The sequence below is a fragment of the Emys orbicularis genome, chromosome 1, assembly GCF_028017835.1.
Source record: "Emys orbicularis isolate rEmyOrb1 chromosome 1, rEmyOrb1.hap1, whole genome shotgun sequence".
Classification (NCBI taxonomy): Eukaryota; Metazoa; Chordata; order Testudines; family Emydidae; genus Emys; species Emys orbicularis.
The window spans coordinates 272,307,467-272,326,726 of record NC_088683.1 but is presented as its reverse complement, the minus strand read 5'-3'; the positions used below and the strand labels follow the sequence as shown (position 1 = coordinate 272,326,726).

The 19,260-nt window shown below is 45.2% G+C and overlaps 1 protein-coding gene across 1 annotated transcript in view; it reads left to right on the top strand.

The window, feature by feature from the left end:
* GPC6 (glypican 6) overlaps positions 1 to 18,720 on the top strand; it is a 1,130,045-nt gene extending 1,111,325 nt beyond the window's left edge. Inside the window, exons 8-9 of the mRNA XM_065417255.1 lie at positions 8,698 to 8,873; positions 18,518 to 18,720. Coding sequence (XP_065273327.1) covers positions 8,698 to 8,873; positions 18,518 to 18,720 — 379 coding nt within the window. The remainder of the gene's footprint in view (positions 1 to 8,697; positions 8,874 to 18,517) is intronic.
* The last annotated feature ends 540 nt before the right edge of the window (positions 18,721 to 19,260 follow it).

Sequence of the window (19,260 nt, the reverse complement as noted above, 5' to 3'; positions counted from 1 at the left end):
GTGGTAGGACTGTTGCTGGAAGATTGCTAAATTCACAGATTGATTCAGCAGGTGGGAAACAGATGTGGATAGTCATTGTTGAGAAAGTGGTGGACAGGTTGGATCAGGGAGCATGTTGAGGGAAGGTTACAATTTGGTTTAGCAACAGCTATGAGTGCTGCTGGGGTGAAGGGAGGAGCTATGGGTTCTGAGTAGGGCTAGGCGAAAATTTTTGGCCAAAGTTTTTTCACAGAAAAATGCAGATTCGGGTTGACCAAAACATTTCACAAATTTGTATTGATTTTGGCAAATTGTTTTGGTCAGGAAAAAAAGGGTTTTTACCTTTCCAAATTGAAACATTTTTATGTTTTTAAAGCTAGATTCTTAGGGGATTTAGGTGAGGAAGAGTGATAATCCCTAGGCCCAAACCCTAGTGGGTCTTCACTGGAACTGGAACACACAGATGTCCCCCACCCATGAGTGCCCTAACCACTACGCTAGAGAGTCACTCTCATGCCCTGTTCCAATGACTATTTAATTTATTATACAAAGTGGAATGGCTTCGACTGGAGAGTTGACAGATACCCATTTCAATAGCTGAGTAGTTGGGGCACTCAGCTGGGATGTGGGAACCTCAGTTCAAGTTGTGGCTCCAAAGCTATTGGCTATAAAGGGGTGGCAGCACTCTCTGCTCCTCCTTGGTTTCATGAACGGCACTTAAGTCTCCTGGTGAATCTTGTCCTTCGTTTCCAAATTACCTTTGCTTGTTATATTTTAAAATGTTTAAAGATGCCTGAAATAGAAACAAAACACTTTGTTTCAGGTTGAATGAAGTATTTCATACAACATGAAACAAAAAAAATCCTGACTTTTTGAGTCACCAAAAATTCGGACAAATTTTGATCAGGTTGACCTGAAATTATTTTTTTTTCCAATTTTTTGAAATTGCTGGCAAACCAAAAATTCACTCCTTTACACAGTTCTAGTCCTGAGTGCCCAATGAATGCAGTTCCTTACTGCTGTGATACAGTTTCAAGCACGCCTTTTAGATTTATTAACCATTACCTATTTGTGGAAACAAGCTAGTAGATGAAAATTAGACAGCCACAGAAACAGCAACAAACCCTTCAAGTTTGAACTGAACTGGATGTCTTTTGTCTTAAGCTATGTTTACACTCTGAACCTTACAGTAGCATAGCTGTACTGGTGCATCTGTGCGGCTGTAAGGTATCCTATGTAGCTGCTCTATGCGATGGGAGAGAGCTCTCCCATCGGCATAATGAAACCACCCCCAATGAGTGGCGGTAGTAATGACAGTGGGAAACGCTCTCCTCCCAACATATCGCTGTCCACACCAGCGCTTTTGCTGGTGAAACTTTTGTTGGTCAGGGGTTGTTTTTTTCACACCCCTGACCAACAAAAGTTTTAGCAACCAAAGTCCTAGTGTAGCCAATAGCCTAAGATGCAACTATGAAAAAAATTAACAATATGTCATAAGTCAGCGTATGTCAACTTCTCCATTGCTGGATACTTTGTAAGAAAAAGATTCCCTCATGGACCCACCTCCCCTCCCAATGTCTTAATCCCCCACTGCTTAATTGTCAAAAGTTTCATTTTGCAGACAAGCCCAAAGGGCTCTGCAGCCTACAGGTGGTCCATGGACTGTAATTTGATAAGAACTGGTATAAATCTACTCTCCAAAGCCAGGAGTAGTATTTTCTTAATGCTTAGCTGTTAGGCCCCATCCACTGAGTGCCCCTGAAGCCTGTGAGGGAGGCAAATGGCAGCTAACAGAACAATAGCAGGAATGTTTATATATAACAATATGCAGTGGGGTTTTAGCCATGTCATGTATTACTATGTTCATCTTAAAAGGACCATGTGAGAGTAAAGTTTGAAATCACCTTCCTCCACAATCGCTCTTATTCTAGCAATGCTTTATAAATTGCAACCTCATGCAGGTGTGCTCTGCTGGCAAAAGGAAGCTGGCTAGTGTGTGTTGCTCTGTGAAGCACACATTAATAAGGAATGCATGCTGCTTCTATTGAAAAGAGCCCTACAGCATGCCTGCTAAAATCCTTCTTGGTTTCCTTGAGCAATTCTAGTTTTTTGTACTACGTGCATGGCCAGTACCATGGCCAGTACTCAGCTCCCTTTTGCCCCAGGCACCTCTACAGATTAGGGCTTGATATTGTCTTAAATTTGCAGGATTTGGTCCATCCAAAATGGGTAGGTTTTCTTTTGAGTTTACAAAGGAGCAATTCTCTTGCACCCTTCCTTTTGCAATATTTACATCATGGAACAAAAGAGAAACTATTACTCCAAGTGTCAGTGAAATGTAATTAACAGGATATGTGAAATTTGACAATGCCCTAGAGAGCAAGGTCATTCCTCTTTACTGTAGCATAAAATGTACCCTTACTCATGATGACTAGTATCTACAATAAAGTACGAGTCAGCATGAATCAGGGCAGCAGAAGCTGGCCTGTTAGTAAATAAAGGATTTGATTTCTTTGTATTCGTATGTTTGCCTGTTCTCTGCCTTGGCTCCTGTGCTAGCCTCCCTTTTACCCAGTGGTAGATATAGGCATGTATTTTGAATTCCAGAGTGAATCACAGAAGTTAGAGATAGAAAAAAACAGTTGGGTGATCTAGCCTATTCCCTAGTGTAATAGTCTGCCAGTCACTTAGATTCTCTTCATAAGTTCCTCAGGGCATGGGCAGAGGAAGCTCCCTAGACCTGGATTGCAGCCCCGCCCATGATCCACCCTGAGACCCACCCCCACTTGGCCTTCTCCCACCCATGCTCCACCCCCACTCTGCCCCAGGCCCTGCTCCTGCTCGGCCCCCACCCCCGATGTCCCCCGCCCACTGCTCATGCCTCTACACCCCTCCCTAGTGCCTCCCCCCCCGCTCACCAATGTATGAAAGGGGTGTCACTGACACTTCTGGATAGATCTTAAGGATTCCCTATTCTCGATAAAGCATCTGCAACAATAGATTCCAAAGAAGTAATCTAGAATTGGTTCCCTTAGCTCGGTGTAGCCATGCTAGTGGGGCATGGTCACTTAGTACAGTGAACTTTTTGTTATACAAATAGGGTTTAAGCTGCTTAACTGCCCGGACAATTGCATAGCATTTTTGCTTGATTGTAGCATAGTTTGCTCAGTGGATGTTAGTTTTTTGTTTAAGTATTCAATGTGGTAGCTGCCCTGATTTCTAAGGGTTTGTCTACACTGGCACTTTGTCGGCAAAACTTTTGTCATTCGGGGGTGTTAAAAAAACACACACACCCCGAACGACAAAAGTCTGACCAATGAAAATCACTGGTATGAACAGTGCTTTGTTGGCAGGAGCGCTCTCCTGCCGACAAACAGCAGCTACACTGCACGGCTTTTAGCAGCACGGCTGTAGCAGCACAGCTGTGTCGCTAAAAGCCTCATGGTGTAGCCATAGCCTAACAATCTGACCTGAGTTTGGCACTCTTTGCTGTGAGCCACTCCAGGTACTGCGATACCTAGGCAATGAACAGGGAAATATAACAAAAGAAAAAATATTTTTTTTAAACAGTGTCTTAGGTGCTTCTGATCAAAGAAAATAGAGTTGTAGAATTGCAAAATACACATTGGCTCTTGTGTTTCATTCAACACATCCACCTTTTAACATTGCATATACCAGAAAATGTATGTTATGAAACTGAGGTTATAGAAAATGGAAGCTCTTCCATCTTTTGAAAGAGGCAGAACACCAAGGTCACTTGTGGTTATTAAAATCCACTGGTATGTCTCTACTGCCATGAGATCAGATGGGGTTAATCCAAGGCCACCAATTAGCAAACAACATGCAGAGTTACAGGAATGATCCATTTGACTTTCTGGAAGGATGCACTTGTTATGTTGATGACCCTTGATACAGAAAAAGCATTTGTTTGATAAGGTCAAATGTAAATATTGGGACAGAGGAGGGGGGAGTTGGATGGTGTGGAACTGGGAACATTTACAAGATGGATGGAATCCCGTTTCTAAAAAACTCTTATAGCCAGAATCAAAGTTAATGATAGATGCTTCAAACCTAGTGCCTTCTGAGAAGTACCCAGCAGGGCTGCCCCATCACATCTTATATTCGTGGTCATGGAAACTGGTACACAAATTTTGTTTGTTTGTTTGTTTTTAAAAGAGTATCTTGGGAATAAATGCAAGAGACTTGGGTAACAACGTTATCCTCTGTGCAGGTGAGGTCCTAATGACAGTTGGTGATCTGCTCACCCAGATGACTATTATAAAAGATAGGATGGAATTTGTAGAAGTCTCAGGCGTTAGTATTCAGTTATACCAAATCCCAATTATTAGCCCTTGAAATAAACTAAGATACTCAAATATCATGACAAGTAAAATGCCATGCATACAATGCTGAAGTCTCAGCCAGCCGCAAGCATCTCTTCCCTTCTCCTACAGAACACATTTTAGCTGCCTGGTCCCATAGAGTTCGGGCTCTCGCTGTGTTGGGTGGAAGGAGGGAGCAGGGATTGGCAACCTTTGGCCCACGGCTCACCAGGTTAAGCCCCCTGGCGGGCTGGGCTGGTTTGTTTACCTGCCACGTCCACAGGTTCAGCCAATTGCAGCTCCCACTGGCCGCGGTTCGCCACTCCAAACCGGCCCACCAGGGTGCTTACCCTGGCGGACCGCGGGCCAAAGGATGCCGATCCCTGCACTAGAGCATTGTCTATACTAAGAAAATGGCCCATTTCTGACAACAGATGTCCGCAATTAAGTGCAGCTGAAACAAAGCTATTGTTCAGCGCCATTGGAGAAAATGCATTAAGCCCAGCAACTAAACAAATTTTTTCTATTAATAAATGTATGGTTTCCAATCTAATTTTGCTGGGACTCCCCTTCCAGTGACTTGACAGATGAACCATTCCCTTCCACTCCTTGTGTTCCCTTATATCCCACCTCAGCACAGCTGCCACACACACACACACACACACACACACATATCAATCCCTTTGGGGATTGCCCTATGATTGAAAAGAGACAGATGGGGTTGTCTGGTTGGCCAAGTGAGCCAATTGTAAGTGCCCTTTTATCTTAGCAGGCTGGGTAAGCTTATCTGCCATTATCCTAGCTTGAGTGAACCTCCCTGCTGCATTTTGTGTTGTCTTCCCCACAAGACTAGACACCAATGAAAGCTACAGCACTTACTGCGTGGAATTTCCCAGTGTTAAGTAAACAGCTGCTGCAGCAGCAGAATATGGAGGACACTGCCCTTTAAGTCAGATGTCATTCATGAAGTGGAAAACCCATCCATGTTTGTTCACCACAGGGGTGGATTTTTTTATGTAAGCAATCTGAAAAGTATCATCAGCCATTTTTAGTCTTGAAAAGAAAGAAAATACTCTGGAACATCAGCTGCATATTGAAAAAAAATCGACTGGTTTTAAATAAGCTTTGTGGGACTTGCATAACAGGGGCCAAAAAGCATTTTTGTCCTGCCTGCTGAGTCCAGTAAGGAGTATGGAAAGGCTAAAGAGGAATGAAGAAATGGTTTAAGATTTTAGAAAATGTAAACGGCACTAAACTACTGCTATATCTGAGCAAGAAACAAATAGAAAATAAACAGTAATGTCCAGCTTCTCACTTGTCAAAGAGGTGAGAGAAATCATTGGACACAGAACCAGGCTAGCCTCTCCCATTCTATTTTTATTTCGAATAGTTATTATTACCATGCACCAAAAGGGATGGTTAACAGCAAGAGCAGCAGCAAAGCTTAATACCCACAGGGGTCGTTCCACTTTCAGAACTGCAACATAAGCAGCTGTTTTTGAACAACTTTGCCCATCCAGCAGCCAATTTTCTGTCAAAAATGGTCTCCTGCCACGGCTTCCAATTTTGTGTGACTTAACCCTACCACATACACATCAAAATGCTTTTGTAAGAACATGTGCTTGGCTGTCATTCAGGGGGAACATGTCACTCAAAAAACACCTTGGACTTTGAATTTCTATATCCCTGGTTTAAAGAAAGGGTAGCAATGTTTAGCCTTTTACATTCAAAAGAGACTTTCCTTTGTGAAAACAGGTGAGCCACTATGATAACAATTGTCTAAATACTTCATTCATGTGCTGCAAATATACTGAGGCCCTGATCCAGCAAGGTACTTAAGTGTGTGCCTAACTTTAAGTGCTTTGAAGTCAACGGGCTTTCTTAAAGTGTGCTTAAATTTAACAAATGCTAAAGTTCTTTGCTAACTGTGGCTTGACAGTGCAATACTAAAGATGTATGTGCTTAAAGTATGGCAACTAAATCTGCATAAAGACAACGAAATAATAATTTTAGTCACCTCAAATCTGATTTAAGATCTTAAAGCTAGATTTAGATGTCTAATTTTGGGCACCCAAACTTGAAAATTAGGCACTGAGTCATTAAAACTAACCCATTCTGAAACTGAGAGTGTATCATGCGCTATCCGCTACATTTCGCCCTTTGGAATAAAGTCTTATCTTGGAGAGCCAATGCAATAAAGTTGTTGATTTCATATCTTTAATACTTTTGTTTTAAAGTTCATCCTTCTTATGGCAAATACAGTTTTTAAGTGTGTGTGTGTGTGTGTGTAATTCATTTGACTCTTTTCAAGTCTCAGCAATCATAGCAGAGCAAACCAACATTTTGTGAATGTCATGGCTGTTCCTGGAATGAATCTGATTCTAAAGGGGATTTTAAAATGAATGTTGCCAGTAACTATATGATCTCATTTTGAATTGTTTTTCCAAAGTAGTGTTGTGTGTACATTTCTTGGGTGGTGACTCTTCTTAGATGCTCCTGGAATACAGCATCAAACTCAGCCATCACCTCCACAATTTTAAGGAAGTTTCCATTGTTTGGCACATACAGCTGATCTGAAGTGCCACGCAGTGCTAGGTTTTGGGTAGCAAGCATTCTCACAATGGCAATGAGCCTTTTCAGAACATTTTGCCAGTAAAGAGACTCTGATGCAATCTTTGCTTGACGCTGATCATCTATGGTGGCCTTTAACCTTAGTCTCATCTCAAGCTCTTTCCTCCTATGGAATAATGCTCTCTGGTGATTTGCTCCCTTCTCATGGCATGCCAGATTTCTAGCCAGATTTTTCCAGTCCTTTGTTCCTGTAGAACCCAATGTGGCTGGAACATTAGACTGGAAGAGTTTGCAACAAAAACAGTATGCAACATTCTGGGTTTTTGAGTACATAAGCCATGGCCTCCACTTTGTCACCATTGGGGATTTCACGCCAGTAATGTGTTGGATGGAAACTTCTATTTTCATTGTTTTTGGGGAACATGAAGTTTTTCACTTGCTGTGGCCCATGCAGTACAAGGAAGTCCCTCAGGCTACTGCTCAAGTGGATCCACAGTCCTGGATCATCTAGACTTAAGGAAATAAACTCAGCAGCAGCTGTTTCTTGCGCCTCCACCACACTCTTCTCTGATCTACACTTTTCTTCAGGAATGTGCATGGTTACATCCATTTGCGATGGAGATATGGATGCTGCAGTAGCTACCAGGTCACCTGCACTCTGACTAACTGGAAGATCAGGCATCTTCTCACCACTCACATCCTTACTGGGGCCGGAGAGCTCACTGTGAACATTTGTGTCTATGTATCTCAGGAGAGCTCCTTCCTGCTTAGATAGAAAAGCTTTCTTTGCTTTCTTTCTTTTTTGAATGCTGCCCCGGAGGACACTCATGACTGCAGTTCTATGCCAGCTATAGTGGCTCTCAACACTCAATTGAAGGGGACAAATAAGCAGGCTGGTAGCAGGGCCTGAGTGAGGGAAGATATCAGCATCTTAAAGGCCTAACTGGCTCCAACTACTTCAGTTGACTGCCTGTTCTCCTCAAGTGGGTTCAGGGAAGCAGCAGGAAACAGGACGCTCCCTGAGAAGCGGGTGTTAATTAGTCCTCCTCTCTCTCCCTGCAGCTCCTGCTGCTTTCTGTTATTCCCTCTCATCTTTTCTCCTGCCTGCCTGTTATGTCTCTTGTGCCCTCCTTCTCTCTCTCCCTGCAGCTCCTGCTGCTTTCTGTTATTCCCTCTCACCTTTTCTCCTGCCTGCCTGTTATGTCTCTTGTGCCCTCCTTCCTCCAGCACAGCACTCCACCATCTCTGTGCATCTAGAGCAGAGATAATACATATGCACCAGCAGCAGACACAATTTTCTACACTCTGGGTCCTAGTGGTGCCCCCCCCCCTCCAGTCTGGCACCTGAGGCGGCCACCTCAGTTCGCTTCATGGTAAGGCCACCCTGATAACAAGAGGGATAAAAATTTAAAAAGTACAAAGGAATACTGGGCTAGATAATCAGCTGGTATAAAATAATGTAGCTCCTCTGACATAAATGGAACTACACCAGTTTTCATCAGCTGAGGATCTGGACATTTAGAGTTTTCTCTCTATACTAGTTAATCTCAACTATGGTTTGCAGAGGCAAGAGCACTTGCTGATAGTATGCAGAGTTAACCAGTCAGATGATGTTAACTCTTCTTTGTTTCCATATGTCAAAGCTCTTCCAAAAGAACAGTAGCTATTAGACTCTGTAAAACTGACAAAGTGGTTTTCTAAATATTTTTATAAGAAATGTTAAAGACAGTTAATACTGTCAAATTGCTTAGAATAGAATTTGCAGTATGGTCCGCATTTCCATAAAACATTATATACTGAGCCAATTGTTCATTTTGTTGTCTAGATACCTGCCTGAGATTATGAATGATGGGCTGACCAACCAGATCAACAATCCCGAAGTAGATGTGGACATCACAAGGCCCGACACCTTCATACGGCAACAAATCATGGCCCTAAGAGTCATGACTAACAAACTGAAGAATGCATACAATGGAAATGATGTGAACTTCCAGGATACAAGTAAGCAACTGATTTTGTGAACAAACATATCCTCCAAACAAATTCATAAACCCACCCCATCAGGGCCATTATAAATTATAATAACTCTCCTTAGTTATAGTAATCTGCTAAGTATACCTTATTCCAGATGGTCCTGGGCTGGAAAAGTGAAGCAATGTAAGGGTTTGTCTACATAAGACAGTTTAGCCTAAGGTGTGAATTTAGGCCATGTCTATACTACAGGGACTATAGAGGCATGGCTACTTCACTATAGCTATGCCGGCATAACCTCATAGTGTCAATCCAGTCTATAGCAATGGAAAGGATTTTTCCAGTGCTGTGGGAACACCATCTACCTGAGTGACAGTAGCTAGGTCAAGGAAGCATTCTAGCTGTGTCTACACTGGGGGTTAGGTCAACGTAGCTACGGGGCTCAGGGTTGTAGATTTTTCACACCCCTGAGCACCATAGTTATGCCAACCTCAATTTTAAGCATAAGCCAGACCTCACACTGATTTAGTTAAACTGGTGCATCCCACAGTGTGGACATGCTTATTTCAATTTAATTTAAGTAGATTGGGAGCTAAATCACAATTGTCTGTTAAACCACGGTAAGTGTCCACATGGAGGTTTGCACCAGTCTAATTAATTAGTTTATCTGGCAAAACTTTCCCACGTAAACAAATACTAAAATTGCTTCAGTGATATCATTCCCTCTCTCAAGGTTGACCATTTACTGGCTAGAATCCCTGCTGAAAGTTGTTACTGATCAAGTTCCACATTCAAGTTCTCAATCAAAGAATACAGTGTACTCCACGATCTTCATATTAGTAAAAGTCTTCAAGGAGAAATCATATATGGGTGGAGTTCTGTGGTCTTCATGAGAACGTTTCGGTTTATACTTTTCAAGATCAGACTCACGCAGTATTTTTTTAAACGGATCTGATTTTGTGCTACTAGTTGTTATTACTGCAGTTTGTTAGTTAGATTATGGTAGCAACCAAAATACACTATAGACTTTGCAAGCACATTCCCATATAATGAAGATTGTATAATCTGAGAAGAGGACAAAGTATGGAGGGTGGGGGAAAGAGATAAAATGTACAAGTAAACTGATCAGGGAGGTGCTAGGCTTATGTCTTATTGAAGCAATTACATGTTTGTTTTGTTTTGTTTTTAAGATGTAGCATTATATTTGCCTCTCCCCTTCCTCCTGCTACAATTCATCTCCCCAGCTTTCTACCACAGCAACTGCCTGAGTCTATCCCTGCATCCGTAAGCTCCTTGTTTCAAAAATTCAGTCCCCTCCCTCCATGTGAATGTGCACCTGACTCAAAAGATAAACAACAGTAATAATCAGGAGCCCATGTACTCAGCAGCACAGTGGGACCACATTCTGCTGCAATGTTCATTTGTTCTTTCTCCATTCTTGCCTCCTGCACCCAAATGCATACAGGACTAAGGTGGGAGCTTAGAGTCAGTTTCAGCAATTTATCTTCTCAAAATCCCTGGGCCTCAGCGTTTGCTCTATTCTCTAAACAGCCTAGCTGCACAGCTTGCTCCCCTGTTTTCTGGGTGTAAACTGTACACCAGCTCTAGCTCATCAATCCACCTCCAGCCTGGCTCCTGAGAACTGTGCCAGAACGCACACTGTAATCCAACTGATTACTCTCTGTGGGCAAAATGTAAAACAAGAAACAGTTGTAGGCAGGTCCCAGCAGGGCAGGGAGAGAGAAAATTGCCAAGTGCCTGGTTACAACAAAATAATGAATTCTACAGAAAAATGCTGAATTTTGTGATATTTTAGAAAAATGTCTAATTCCATGGCTGCACAATTCATAGGCCAAAGGGCTCTGAGTGAGATGACTGGGGCATTTCCCACCTCTCAGACCCATTGTTTCATGCTCTTTGACGTTTCAGACAGGGATTGGTGTACCCTCTAGTCACTTTTTTGAGGTTATCATACCCCAATTCCTGTCTGCAGCCTCTCATTAAAACTGCCTCTTCCTCTGCGTATACTCTCTATCTAGTGTTATAGTTGTACCGGTTACACTAAGGCCTTGTCTACACTACACAGTTTTGTCGACAAAAGGCAGCTCCTGAGGATGCCGCTCCTGGTAGCTGAAGAGACTGTGGGAGAACTCGGAGGGAATCACAAATATTAATGTGGAATTGGCTGGCGGGCAGAGTGGGTTGCTGCTGCGGGGGGTGGGCGGAGAGAGACTGATGTGCTGTGCAGAGCCCAGGCCTCATGTGTGAAGGTGTCCCCCTGCCCCAGGATTGGTCGTTCAGGGGCTGTCTGAACTTAAAGAGACAGCATGCCGACACACTCTCCCCCAACACATACACTTCCCCAACACACACGCTGTCTCTCTCACATATGCACCCCACACACACAATCTCTCACACACTTCCCCAACACACACTGTTTCTGTCTCTCTCTCTCACACACACACACACGCACACTCTCCCTGCCACACAGTCTTCCCTCCTCCCACCCCTCACATACACTTCAGTTGAAAAGTGGCCAGTAGTCTAATAGGATGCCCATGGAACGATGGGATTGAGAAATCTGCATCATGTGATGCTGTACCCGCCCCATGAGGCATTGCAAACCTGTCCCAAGGCACCCTGCAACCAGTTGCACAGTGGGATAGCTACCCACAGTGCACTGTTCTCTGTGTTGATGCAAGAACTGCTAGTGCAGACAGGGCCGTCCCTAGCGGGGTGTGGAGCCCAGGACAAATCAGCCTCCCTGCTACTCTCCTCACCATCCGCCCGGCCGCCACTCGCCTCCTCACCCCCCTCCTGCCTGTCCGCCTGCCGCTCGCCTCCCCGTTCACCTCTTCACCCTGCTAGCCCGCCTGCCTCACCTCCCCGCCCGCCTCCTCACCCGAATATTGGGACAAATTATATCCCAATCGTACAATGGTCGGGACACAGGACAAAGGGTTAAATATCAGGACAGTCCCGATTTGATCGAAGTGCGGGACCCCCCAAAGCGCGGGGCCCAGGGCGGTCATCCCAATTCGCCCTACCCAAGGGATGGCTCTGAGTGTGGATGCACTCTGCCGACATAGTGTAGACATGCAACACCGTGTTAATTACAGCGGCATAACTCTGTAGTGTACACAAAGTCTAAGTATCTGATACAGTGGAACTTCAGACATTAACTTCCTTAGTCTCATTTTGCTTAATCAAAAAATTAAATTTCTAGTACTTTACCATGAACTGCCTTGGCCACTGCTGACCAGGTGAAGAAAAGGTTTGGAAATATCAGGAAAGAAGCCAGATTTACTTCAGAGACAAATACACATCTGGATGTGATGCAGTAAGAAGATCTGGACAGATGCAATAAAGAGAACAAAGCATTGTTGTCTCACAAAAGACAGTGAATAGAAGGGATTGAAGTGTTAGAAAAATCCTAAATGTAGGAATAAAATGAAAGGTGCACTTTTAATCATTTAAACTGTAAATTATTCAGAGTAGGGACATTGTCTTCATGCTTGTTTGTAAAGTCCTGAGCATGCTGGTGCTACATAAATAATAATCAGCTATGTCATAACATAAAATCATGTATCCCTCTCCAAATTTTTAATGAAGAACTTCCAATATTCTAGAGGCAGAAAACAATGAGCATTATGCTCACATGTGTATACAGAAGATTCACTAGAGATAGGACAATACGCATGAAAAAAATATCATGCAAATAGCCATTAGGTGTGCTAAGGAGTAGTACTATTGTCACTATAATTGCAGGCTAGGTCTGCTAGAGAGCTAGAATACATGTACAGAAAAAGATATGTTAAGAGACCAACGCTTCTTTACTCTGAGTTATCACAATGTCCTGTATAAAATTAGCATAATTAAATGTAGTATAGTGACTAATGTCATATAATGGAATGATACAAGGTAAAGTAATTTTTTTTATTTACTTTTTGAATATTTTATTTTATATGTTGTCTTGTTGGTTGCATGCCAGCAAATTGACATTTATGGAAGCCTCTCTTAGGGTATGTCTACACTACGAGAGTAGTTCGATTTTAGTTAAATCGAATATGTGGAATCGATATTACAAAGTCGAACGTGTGTGTCCACACTAAGGACAGTAATTCGACTTTGTCAGTCCACACTAACGGGGCAAGCGTCGACATTGGAAGCGGTGCACAGTGGGCAGCTATCCCACAGTTCCCGCAGTCCCCGCTGCCCATTGGAATTCTGGGTCGAGCCGCCATTGCCTTCTGGGTAAAAAAATGTGTCGAGGGTGGTTTTGGGTAACTGTCGTCATCTGTCCGTCACTCCCGCCCTCCCTCCCTGAAAGCGCCGGCGGGAAATCAGTTCGCGCACTTTTCTGGTCAGTGACAGCGCGGACGCCACAGCACTGCGAGCATGGATCCCGCTGCGACCATCGCTGCAGTTGTGGCCGTTGTCAACGCATCGCAGCTCATCATCGACCTTTCACTGAGGCAGATAGAGAGAAATCAGGCGAGGAGGCTACGGCACCGGGGTGAGGACCTGAACTCCGAGAGTAGCACACGCCTGTCTGAAACCACGACACCCAGTGCCGAGGACATCACGGTGGCAATGGGTCTTGTGGATACTGTGGGACAGCGATTCTGGGCCCGTGAAACAAGCACGGACTGGTGGGACCGCATAGTGCTTCAGGTCTGGGATGAATCCCAGTGGCTGCGAAACTTTCGCATGCGGAAGGGGACTTTCCTCGAACTTTGTGAGTTGCTGTCCCCTGCCCTGAAGCGCAAGGACACCCGGATGCGAGCAGCCCTGACTGTCCAGAAGCGAGTGGCCATAGCCCTCTGGAAGCTTGCAACGCCGGACAGCTACCGGTCAGTCGCGAACCAGTTTGGCGTGGGCAAATCTACCGTTGGGGTTGTTGTCATGCAAGTAGCCAAGGCAATCGTGAAGGTACTGCTGTCAAAGGTAGTGACCCTGGGAAACGCGCAGGCCATCATAGATGGCTTCGCCGCGATGGGATTCCCAAACTGCGGTGGGGCTATAGATGGGACTCACATCCCTATCCTGGGACCGGACCACCAGGCCAGCCAGTACATCAACCGAAAGGGCTACTTTTCAATGGTGCTGCAAGCACTGGTGGACCATAAGGGACGTTTTACTAACATCAACGTTGGATGGCCGGGCAAGGTTCATGACGCTCGCGTGTTCAGGAACTCTGGTCTGTTTAGACGGCTGCAGGAAGGTATTTACTTCCCGGACCACAAAATAACTCTTGGGGATGTGGAGATGCCTACAGTGATCCTCGGGGACCCAGCATACCCGCTAATGCCCTGGCTCATGAAGCCCTATACTGGCGCCCTGGACACAGAAAAAGAACTGTTCAACTACCGGCTCAGCAAGTGCAGAATGGTGGTGGAGTGTGCTTTTGGCCGTCTCAAGGGGAGATGGAGAAGCTTACTGACTCGCTGTGATCTCAGTGAAACCAATATCCCCATTGTTATTGCAGCTTGCTGTGTGCTCCACAATCTCTGTGAGAGCAAGGGGGAGACCTTTATGGCGGGGTGGGAGGTTGAGGCAAATCGCCTGGCTGCTGATTACTCCCAGCCAGACAGCCGGGAGATTAGAAGAGCCCAGCGGGACGCACTGTGCATCCGGGAGGCTTTGAAAGACAGTTTCCAGACTGAGCAGGGTCACCAGTGAATTTTAAGTTTGTGGACTCAGAACCTGAACTTGCCACCGTTTCTTTACCCAGTTACCGTTGACTATCCTCTCCAGTTACATACCCCCTTCACCCCCTTCCCAAAAAATAAAATCTGTTCTGTTTTGTTAATGAACACCGTTGTCTTTATTACTGTTTTCGCGGGAATGTTTTAAACCTGGGACGCAGACTGTGGCGGGGTGCGGGTTTAGTGTTGTGATGCAAATGATGCTTCTAAACTCCAGGAATGACGGGTTCCGCAGTGGTGGACTGGTTGTTTCAACAGAGCCTGCCAGCCCTCCTGGGCGGGACAGCGTGTATGTGTCGGCTATGTGACTGTCTGGCAGGGGGAGGAGGGTTACAGCTCCCCTGCTGCGGGGCTCTGTGATGCATTAGATCTGTAACTGCCCTCCCCCGCCACAAAGTCACAGAGCAACCCCCCCCCCCAGAACATGAAAACCACCTCCCAGATTGAACAGGGTCACTAGTCACTGCACTGGGTATGTGTCCTGATCCTGGACCTGACCCCGCCTCTGTACCCTGGTAAAGGTGACTGTCCTGTCCAATTACCATGCCCCTTCCCCTCGTTCAGACAGACTCTCCTCCAAAATAAAATCATGGAAACAGTAATTAACAGAAACGAATATTTTATTATGAACCAGACATGAAACGTGGGGGTTGAAACTTGCACGGGGGCTTCTGTGAGGTGTGTAGGAAAGGACTTTTAAAATTTTGGGGAATGAGAGCCTTCTAGTGCTAGAGCAGTCTGCAGGGGTTGACTGAAAGTTTTAACGGCCCTTGCCGCCCCTCCTTCTTTGTACTTTGGGTGAGGGGGGTGTGGGACTTGGTGGCGGGGGAGGGCGGTTAGAGATAGACTGCAGCGGGGCTCTGTCCTCCTGCCTCCGGTCTTGCAGAACATCCACAAGGCGCCGGAGCGTGTCCGTTTGCTCCCTCAGAAGTCCAAGCAGCTTTTCAGTAGCCTGCTGGTCCTCCTGACGCCACCTCTCCTCCCGTTCCATGACTGCTCGGTGCATTTGGGACAAGTTCTCCCTCCACTGTGTCTGCTGGGCTGCCTGGGCTCGGGAGCAGCTCATTAGTTCTGAGAACATGTCCTCCCGCGTCTTCTTCTTCCTCCTCCTAATCTGCGCTAGCCTCTGGGAGTGTGCTGACAGGCTGGGTTGGGAGACAGTCGCAGATGTGTCTGTGTGAATGGGAAAAATGGAGTGAATTCCTGAGACAGATAAATGAAGTTGTGTACAAAGAACCTAGTCTTTCTCTGTGAACAAGACCATGCACTGCACCTCTCACATGCGCACTCAGGACAAGGTCGAATTTTCGGCCCTCGCCTTCAGTGCCTGGGGTCCTGCAGTGGTCTTGCAGTTATCTGAGAAGCGTGGCAGGACACCTGAACTTCTGTAGCGTGCAATCATGGTAAGCCGTAGACTTCTGGCTGCTTAAAACTGTACTAGTAGCACTGGCCTCCTTTCACATTGAAAGCAATGCCAGTCTCTGCTGCCAGCAATCAGGACAGCATGAACTATGCCCCTGTCCCACCCCCTCGCAGCTGTTCCAGGGAAAGATCCCTGTATGCTGCCCCTCTCCCTCCACCGCGTGGCTGTAAAGCAGTCCCAATACTAACATTCCCCTCCCTAATTCAAAGCAGGGCGTAATGAGCGACATCACCCTGCTGAGGATCTCGGAGTCCCAGAGGGAAAGGATGTTTCGAGAAAGCCTTCAGAAACCAGGGCCGTTTGCCGCTATGCTCTGCAGGGCAATGATACCAGAGTATCTGATGGTGTCGTGGCGCGGTAACGTGTCCTACCACGGAGGGCCCAATAAGATCGCCCTACCCAGGAACCTGATGAACAGGCTGGAAATGTACCTTCATGAGACCTACGAGGAGTTCTCCTATGAGGATTTCGCCTCCATCCCCGGCCATATTGACCGGATTTTCGCGTAGGTGCACTGGGACTAAAGAGTGGAGCGTCTTGGGCAGCATAATCATGACTTACCGGACATTGTAAAAAAAAATTTAAATACTTGGGACTAAATTGTGAAGAGCCTAAGGCAGACAAATCATGAAAAACCCTTTGTTACTATTGTAAATATTCCAGTTTTTTTGCAGATAATTGTTTACATATTTAAGCACTTTAAGAAACAGCCATTGTTAATATTATAAATATTTCAGTTCTTGTAAAAATAAATGTTTAGATATTTAAAGCACTTACTGCTTGATCCTTCCCCTGATTCTGTCTCCGGGGTAAGGGATGGGGACGGTTGGTAGGGGATCTCGGTAAGGGTGATGAAGAGATCCTGGCTGTCGGGGAAATCAGCGGTGCCAGCGCTGTCGACTGCCTCTTCCTCCTCATCTCCTTCTTCATCTTCCCCGTCCGCTAACATGTCCGACGAGGAACCTGCCGCGGACAATATCCCATCCTCAGAGTCCACGGTCAGTGGTGGGGTAGTGGTGGCGGCCGCACCTAGGATGGAATGCAGTGCCTCGTAGAAACGGGATGTGTGGGGATGGGATCCGGAGCGTCCGTTTGCCTCTTTGGTTTTTTGGTAGCCTTGTCTCAGCTCCTTGATTTTCACGCGGCACTGCGTTGCATCCCGGCTGTATCCTCTCTCTGCCATGGCTTTAGAGATCTTCTCGTAGATCTTTGCATTCCGTCTTTTGGAGCGCAGCTCTGAAAGCACGGACTCATCGCCCCACACAGCGATGAGATCCAAGACTTCCCGATCAGTCCATGCTGGGGCCCTCCTTCTATTAGATTGCACGGCCATCTCGGCTGGAGAGCTCTGCATCGTTGCCAGTGCTGCTGAGCTCGCCACGATGTCCAAACAGGAAATGAGATTCAAACTGCCCAGACAGGAAAAGGAATTCAAATTTTCCCGGGGCTTTTCCTGTGTGGCTGATCAGAGCATCCGAGCTCGGACTGCTGTCCAGAGCGTCAACAGAGTGGTGCACTGTGGGATAGCTCCCGGAGCTATTACCATCGATTTCCATCCACACCTAGCCTAATTCGATATGGCCATTTCGAATTTAGCGCTACGCCTCTCGTTTTGGAGGAGTACAGAAGTCGAATTTAAGAGAGCTCTATGTCGAACTAAATAGCTTCGTGGTGTGGACGGGTGCAGGGTTAATTCGATGTAACGGCGCTAAATTCGACATAAAAGCCTAGTGTAGACCAGGCCTTAGATACTGTCCCATTTAGAAGGTATGAGTTTATGAGACAGAGGAATCATTGCAAACACATAGGCATAATAAATCGAAGTGGTCTAATTTGCAGCTGGATTCCTAATTAATATATTCAAGAATCCAGATGTGCCATAGTTCAGCAAACAACCTTAAATTGAAAGCCTAAACACCTAAGGGTTGAGCTAAAAAAGCTAAAGTGATTGTTTCGTCTCTTACCTACACTAGTGTTACTCCATTAACTTAAAAGAGTTACTCTTGCTTTACACTGATGTACGAGAGAGAGAAGAGAATCACCTTTTCTGTATATGTGCAAGGTTACTAATGTATTAAAACAGTATTATTTATTGAGCAAACGTGTTCTCTGTGCTGTTGATAACATAGAAAAAGTCACAGTCTCTGCCCTGTGCAGCCTGCATTCTAAAGCTTTCATATGATACTTGTTTCCTTTGTTACCATTTGGTTACCAACATACATTATGCAGGGAGTACATGCCATCACATTAAGAACATGCTTAAACCCATCCCTATTCAGCAAGAGTTTAAGTACTTGCTTAACCTCCAGTGACTTTTAGTGACTGCTTTGCAGAATAGAGATGGATTTAAACACAGGCTAAAGAAATTTGCTGAATTGGGGTCTTGGAGCACTGCATAATTCACCAATTGTGAGATGGGCTTTTCCACCGTCCTCTGAGACATCAGGTGTTGGCTACTTCTCTGAAAGTCAGAACAATGGATTTGAGGGATGAATGGTTGAATTCTATGTTCTTATGTTGTTTTTCTTACCTCCCTGTGCTAGGTGATGAAACCAGTGGCTCAGGAAGCGGAAGTGGTTGCACTGATGATATCTGTCCGACAGAGTTTGACTTCATCACCACGGAAGCACCACCTGTTGACTCAGACAGGAGAGAAGTAGACTCTTCAGCAATCCAGTCTAGCCAGTCACTGTTTACATTGTTCATCATCTGCATCGTCCTTGTACTGCAGAGACAGTGGAGATAATCCTGGTTCTGGTCAGAGAGACTGTGTTTTAGCTACAAAAACAGCCAACTTGCTCCTTTTCTTACACTCTTGGACTATGGACCATGCCACAAATACTTACAGATTTCTATGAGAAGAGAGCAGTACTGCAGCCTGCTTCCCTTTTTGTTTTCCCAAAGAGTACCAGGTGCCAGACTGAACTGCTTCCTGTTTCTTTCAAGATATCTGTGAAGACAATGTCCACTCTTGAGAGAATTCTTTCTCAGATCTTTATTATTGGAGACTTTCTGAGCTGCATTATGCTGCAGAAGTAAAAAGGATCTTACGGTGTGAGGGTTTCCTTAACGAGAAAAAAAAAGAGAAAGAAACAAAGAAAACAAATTTCCTTCTAAATCAGGCCAAACTTAAGGTTGCTGCATTTTCAAGAAAAATAAAACAAAAAGACAACATCAAAAAAGGAACAAAAAGACAAAAGTTCTTCACAGACACCCAGGCCTTCTCTAGGGGCTTCTGTCCAGTGATTCAGGTCATCAAAATGATCATTCCTATTGCAAGGAAGTT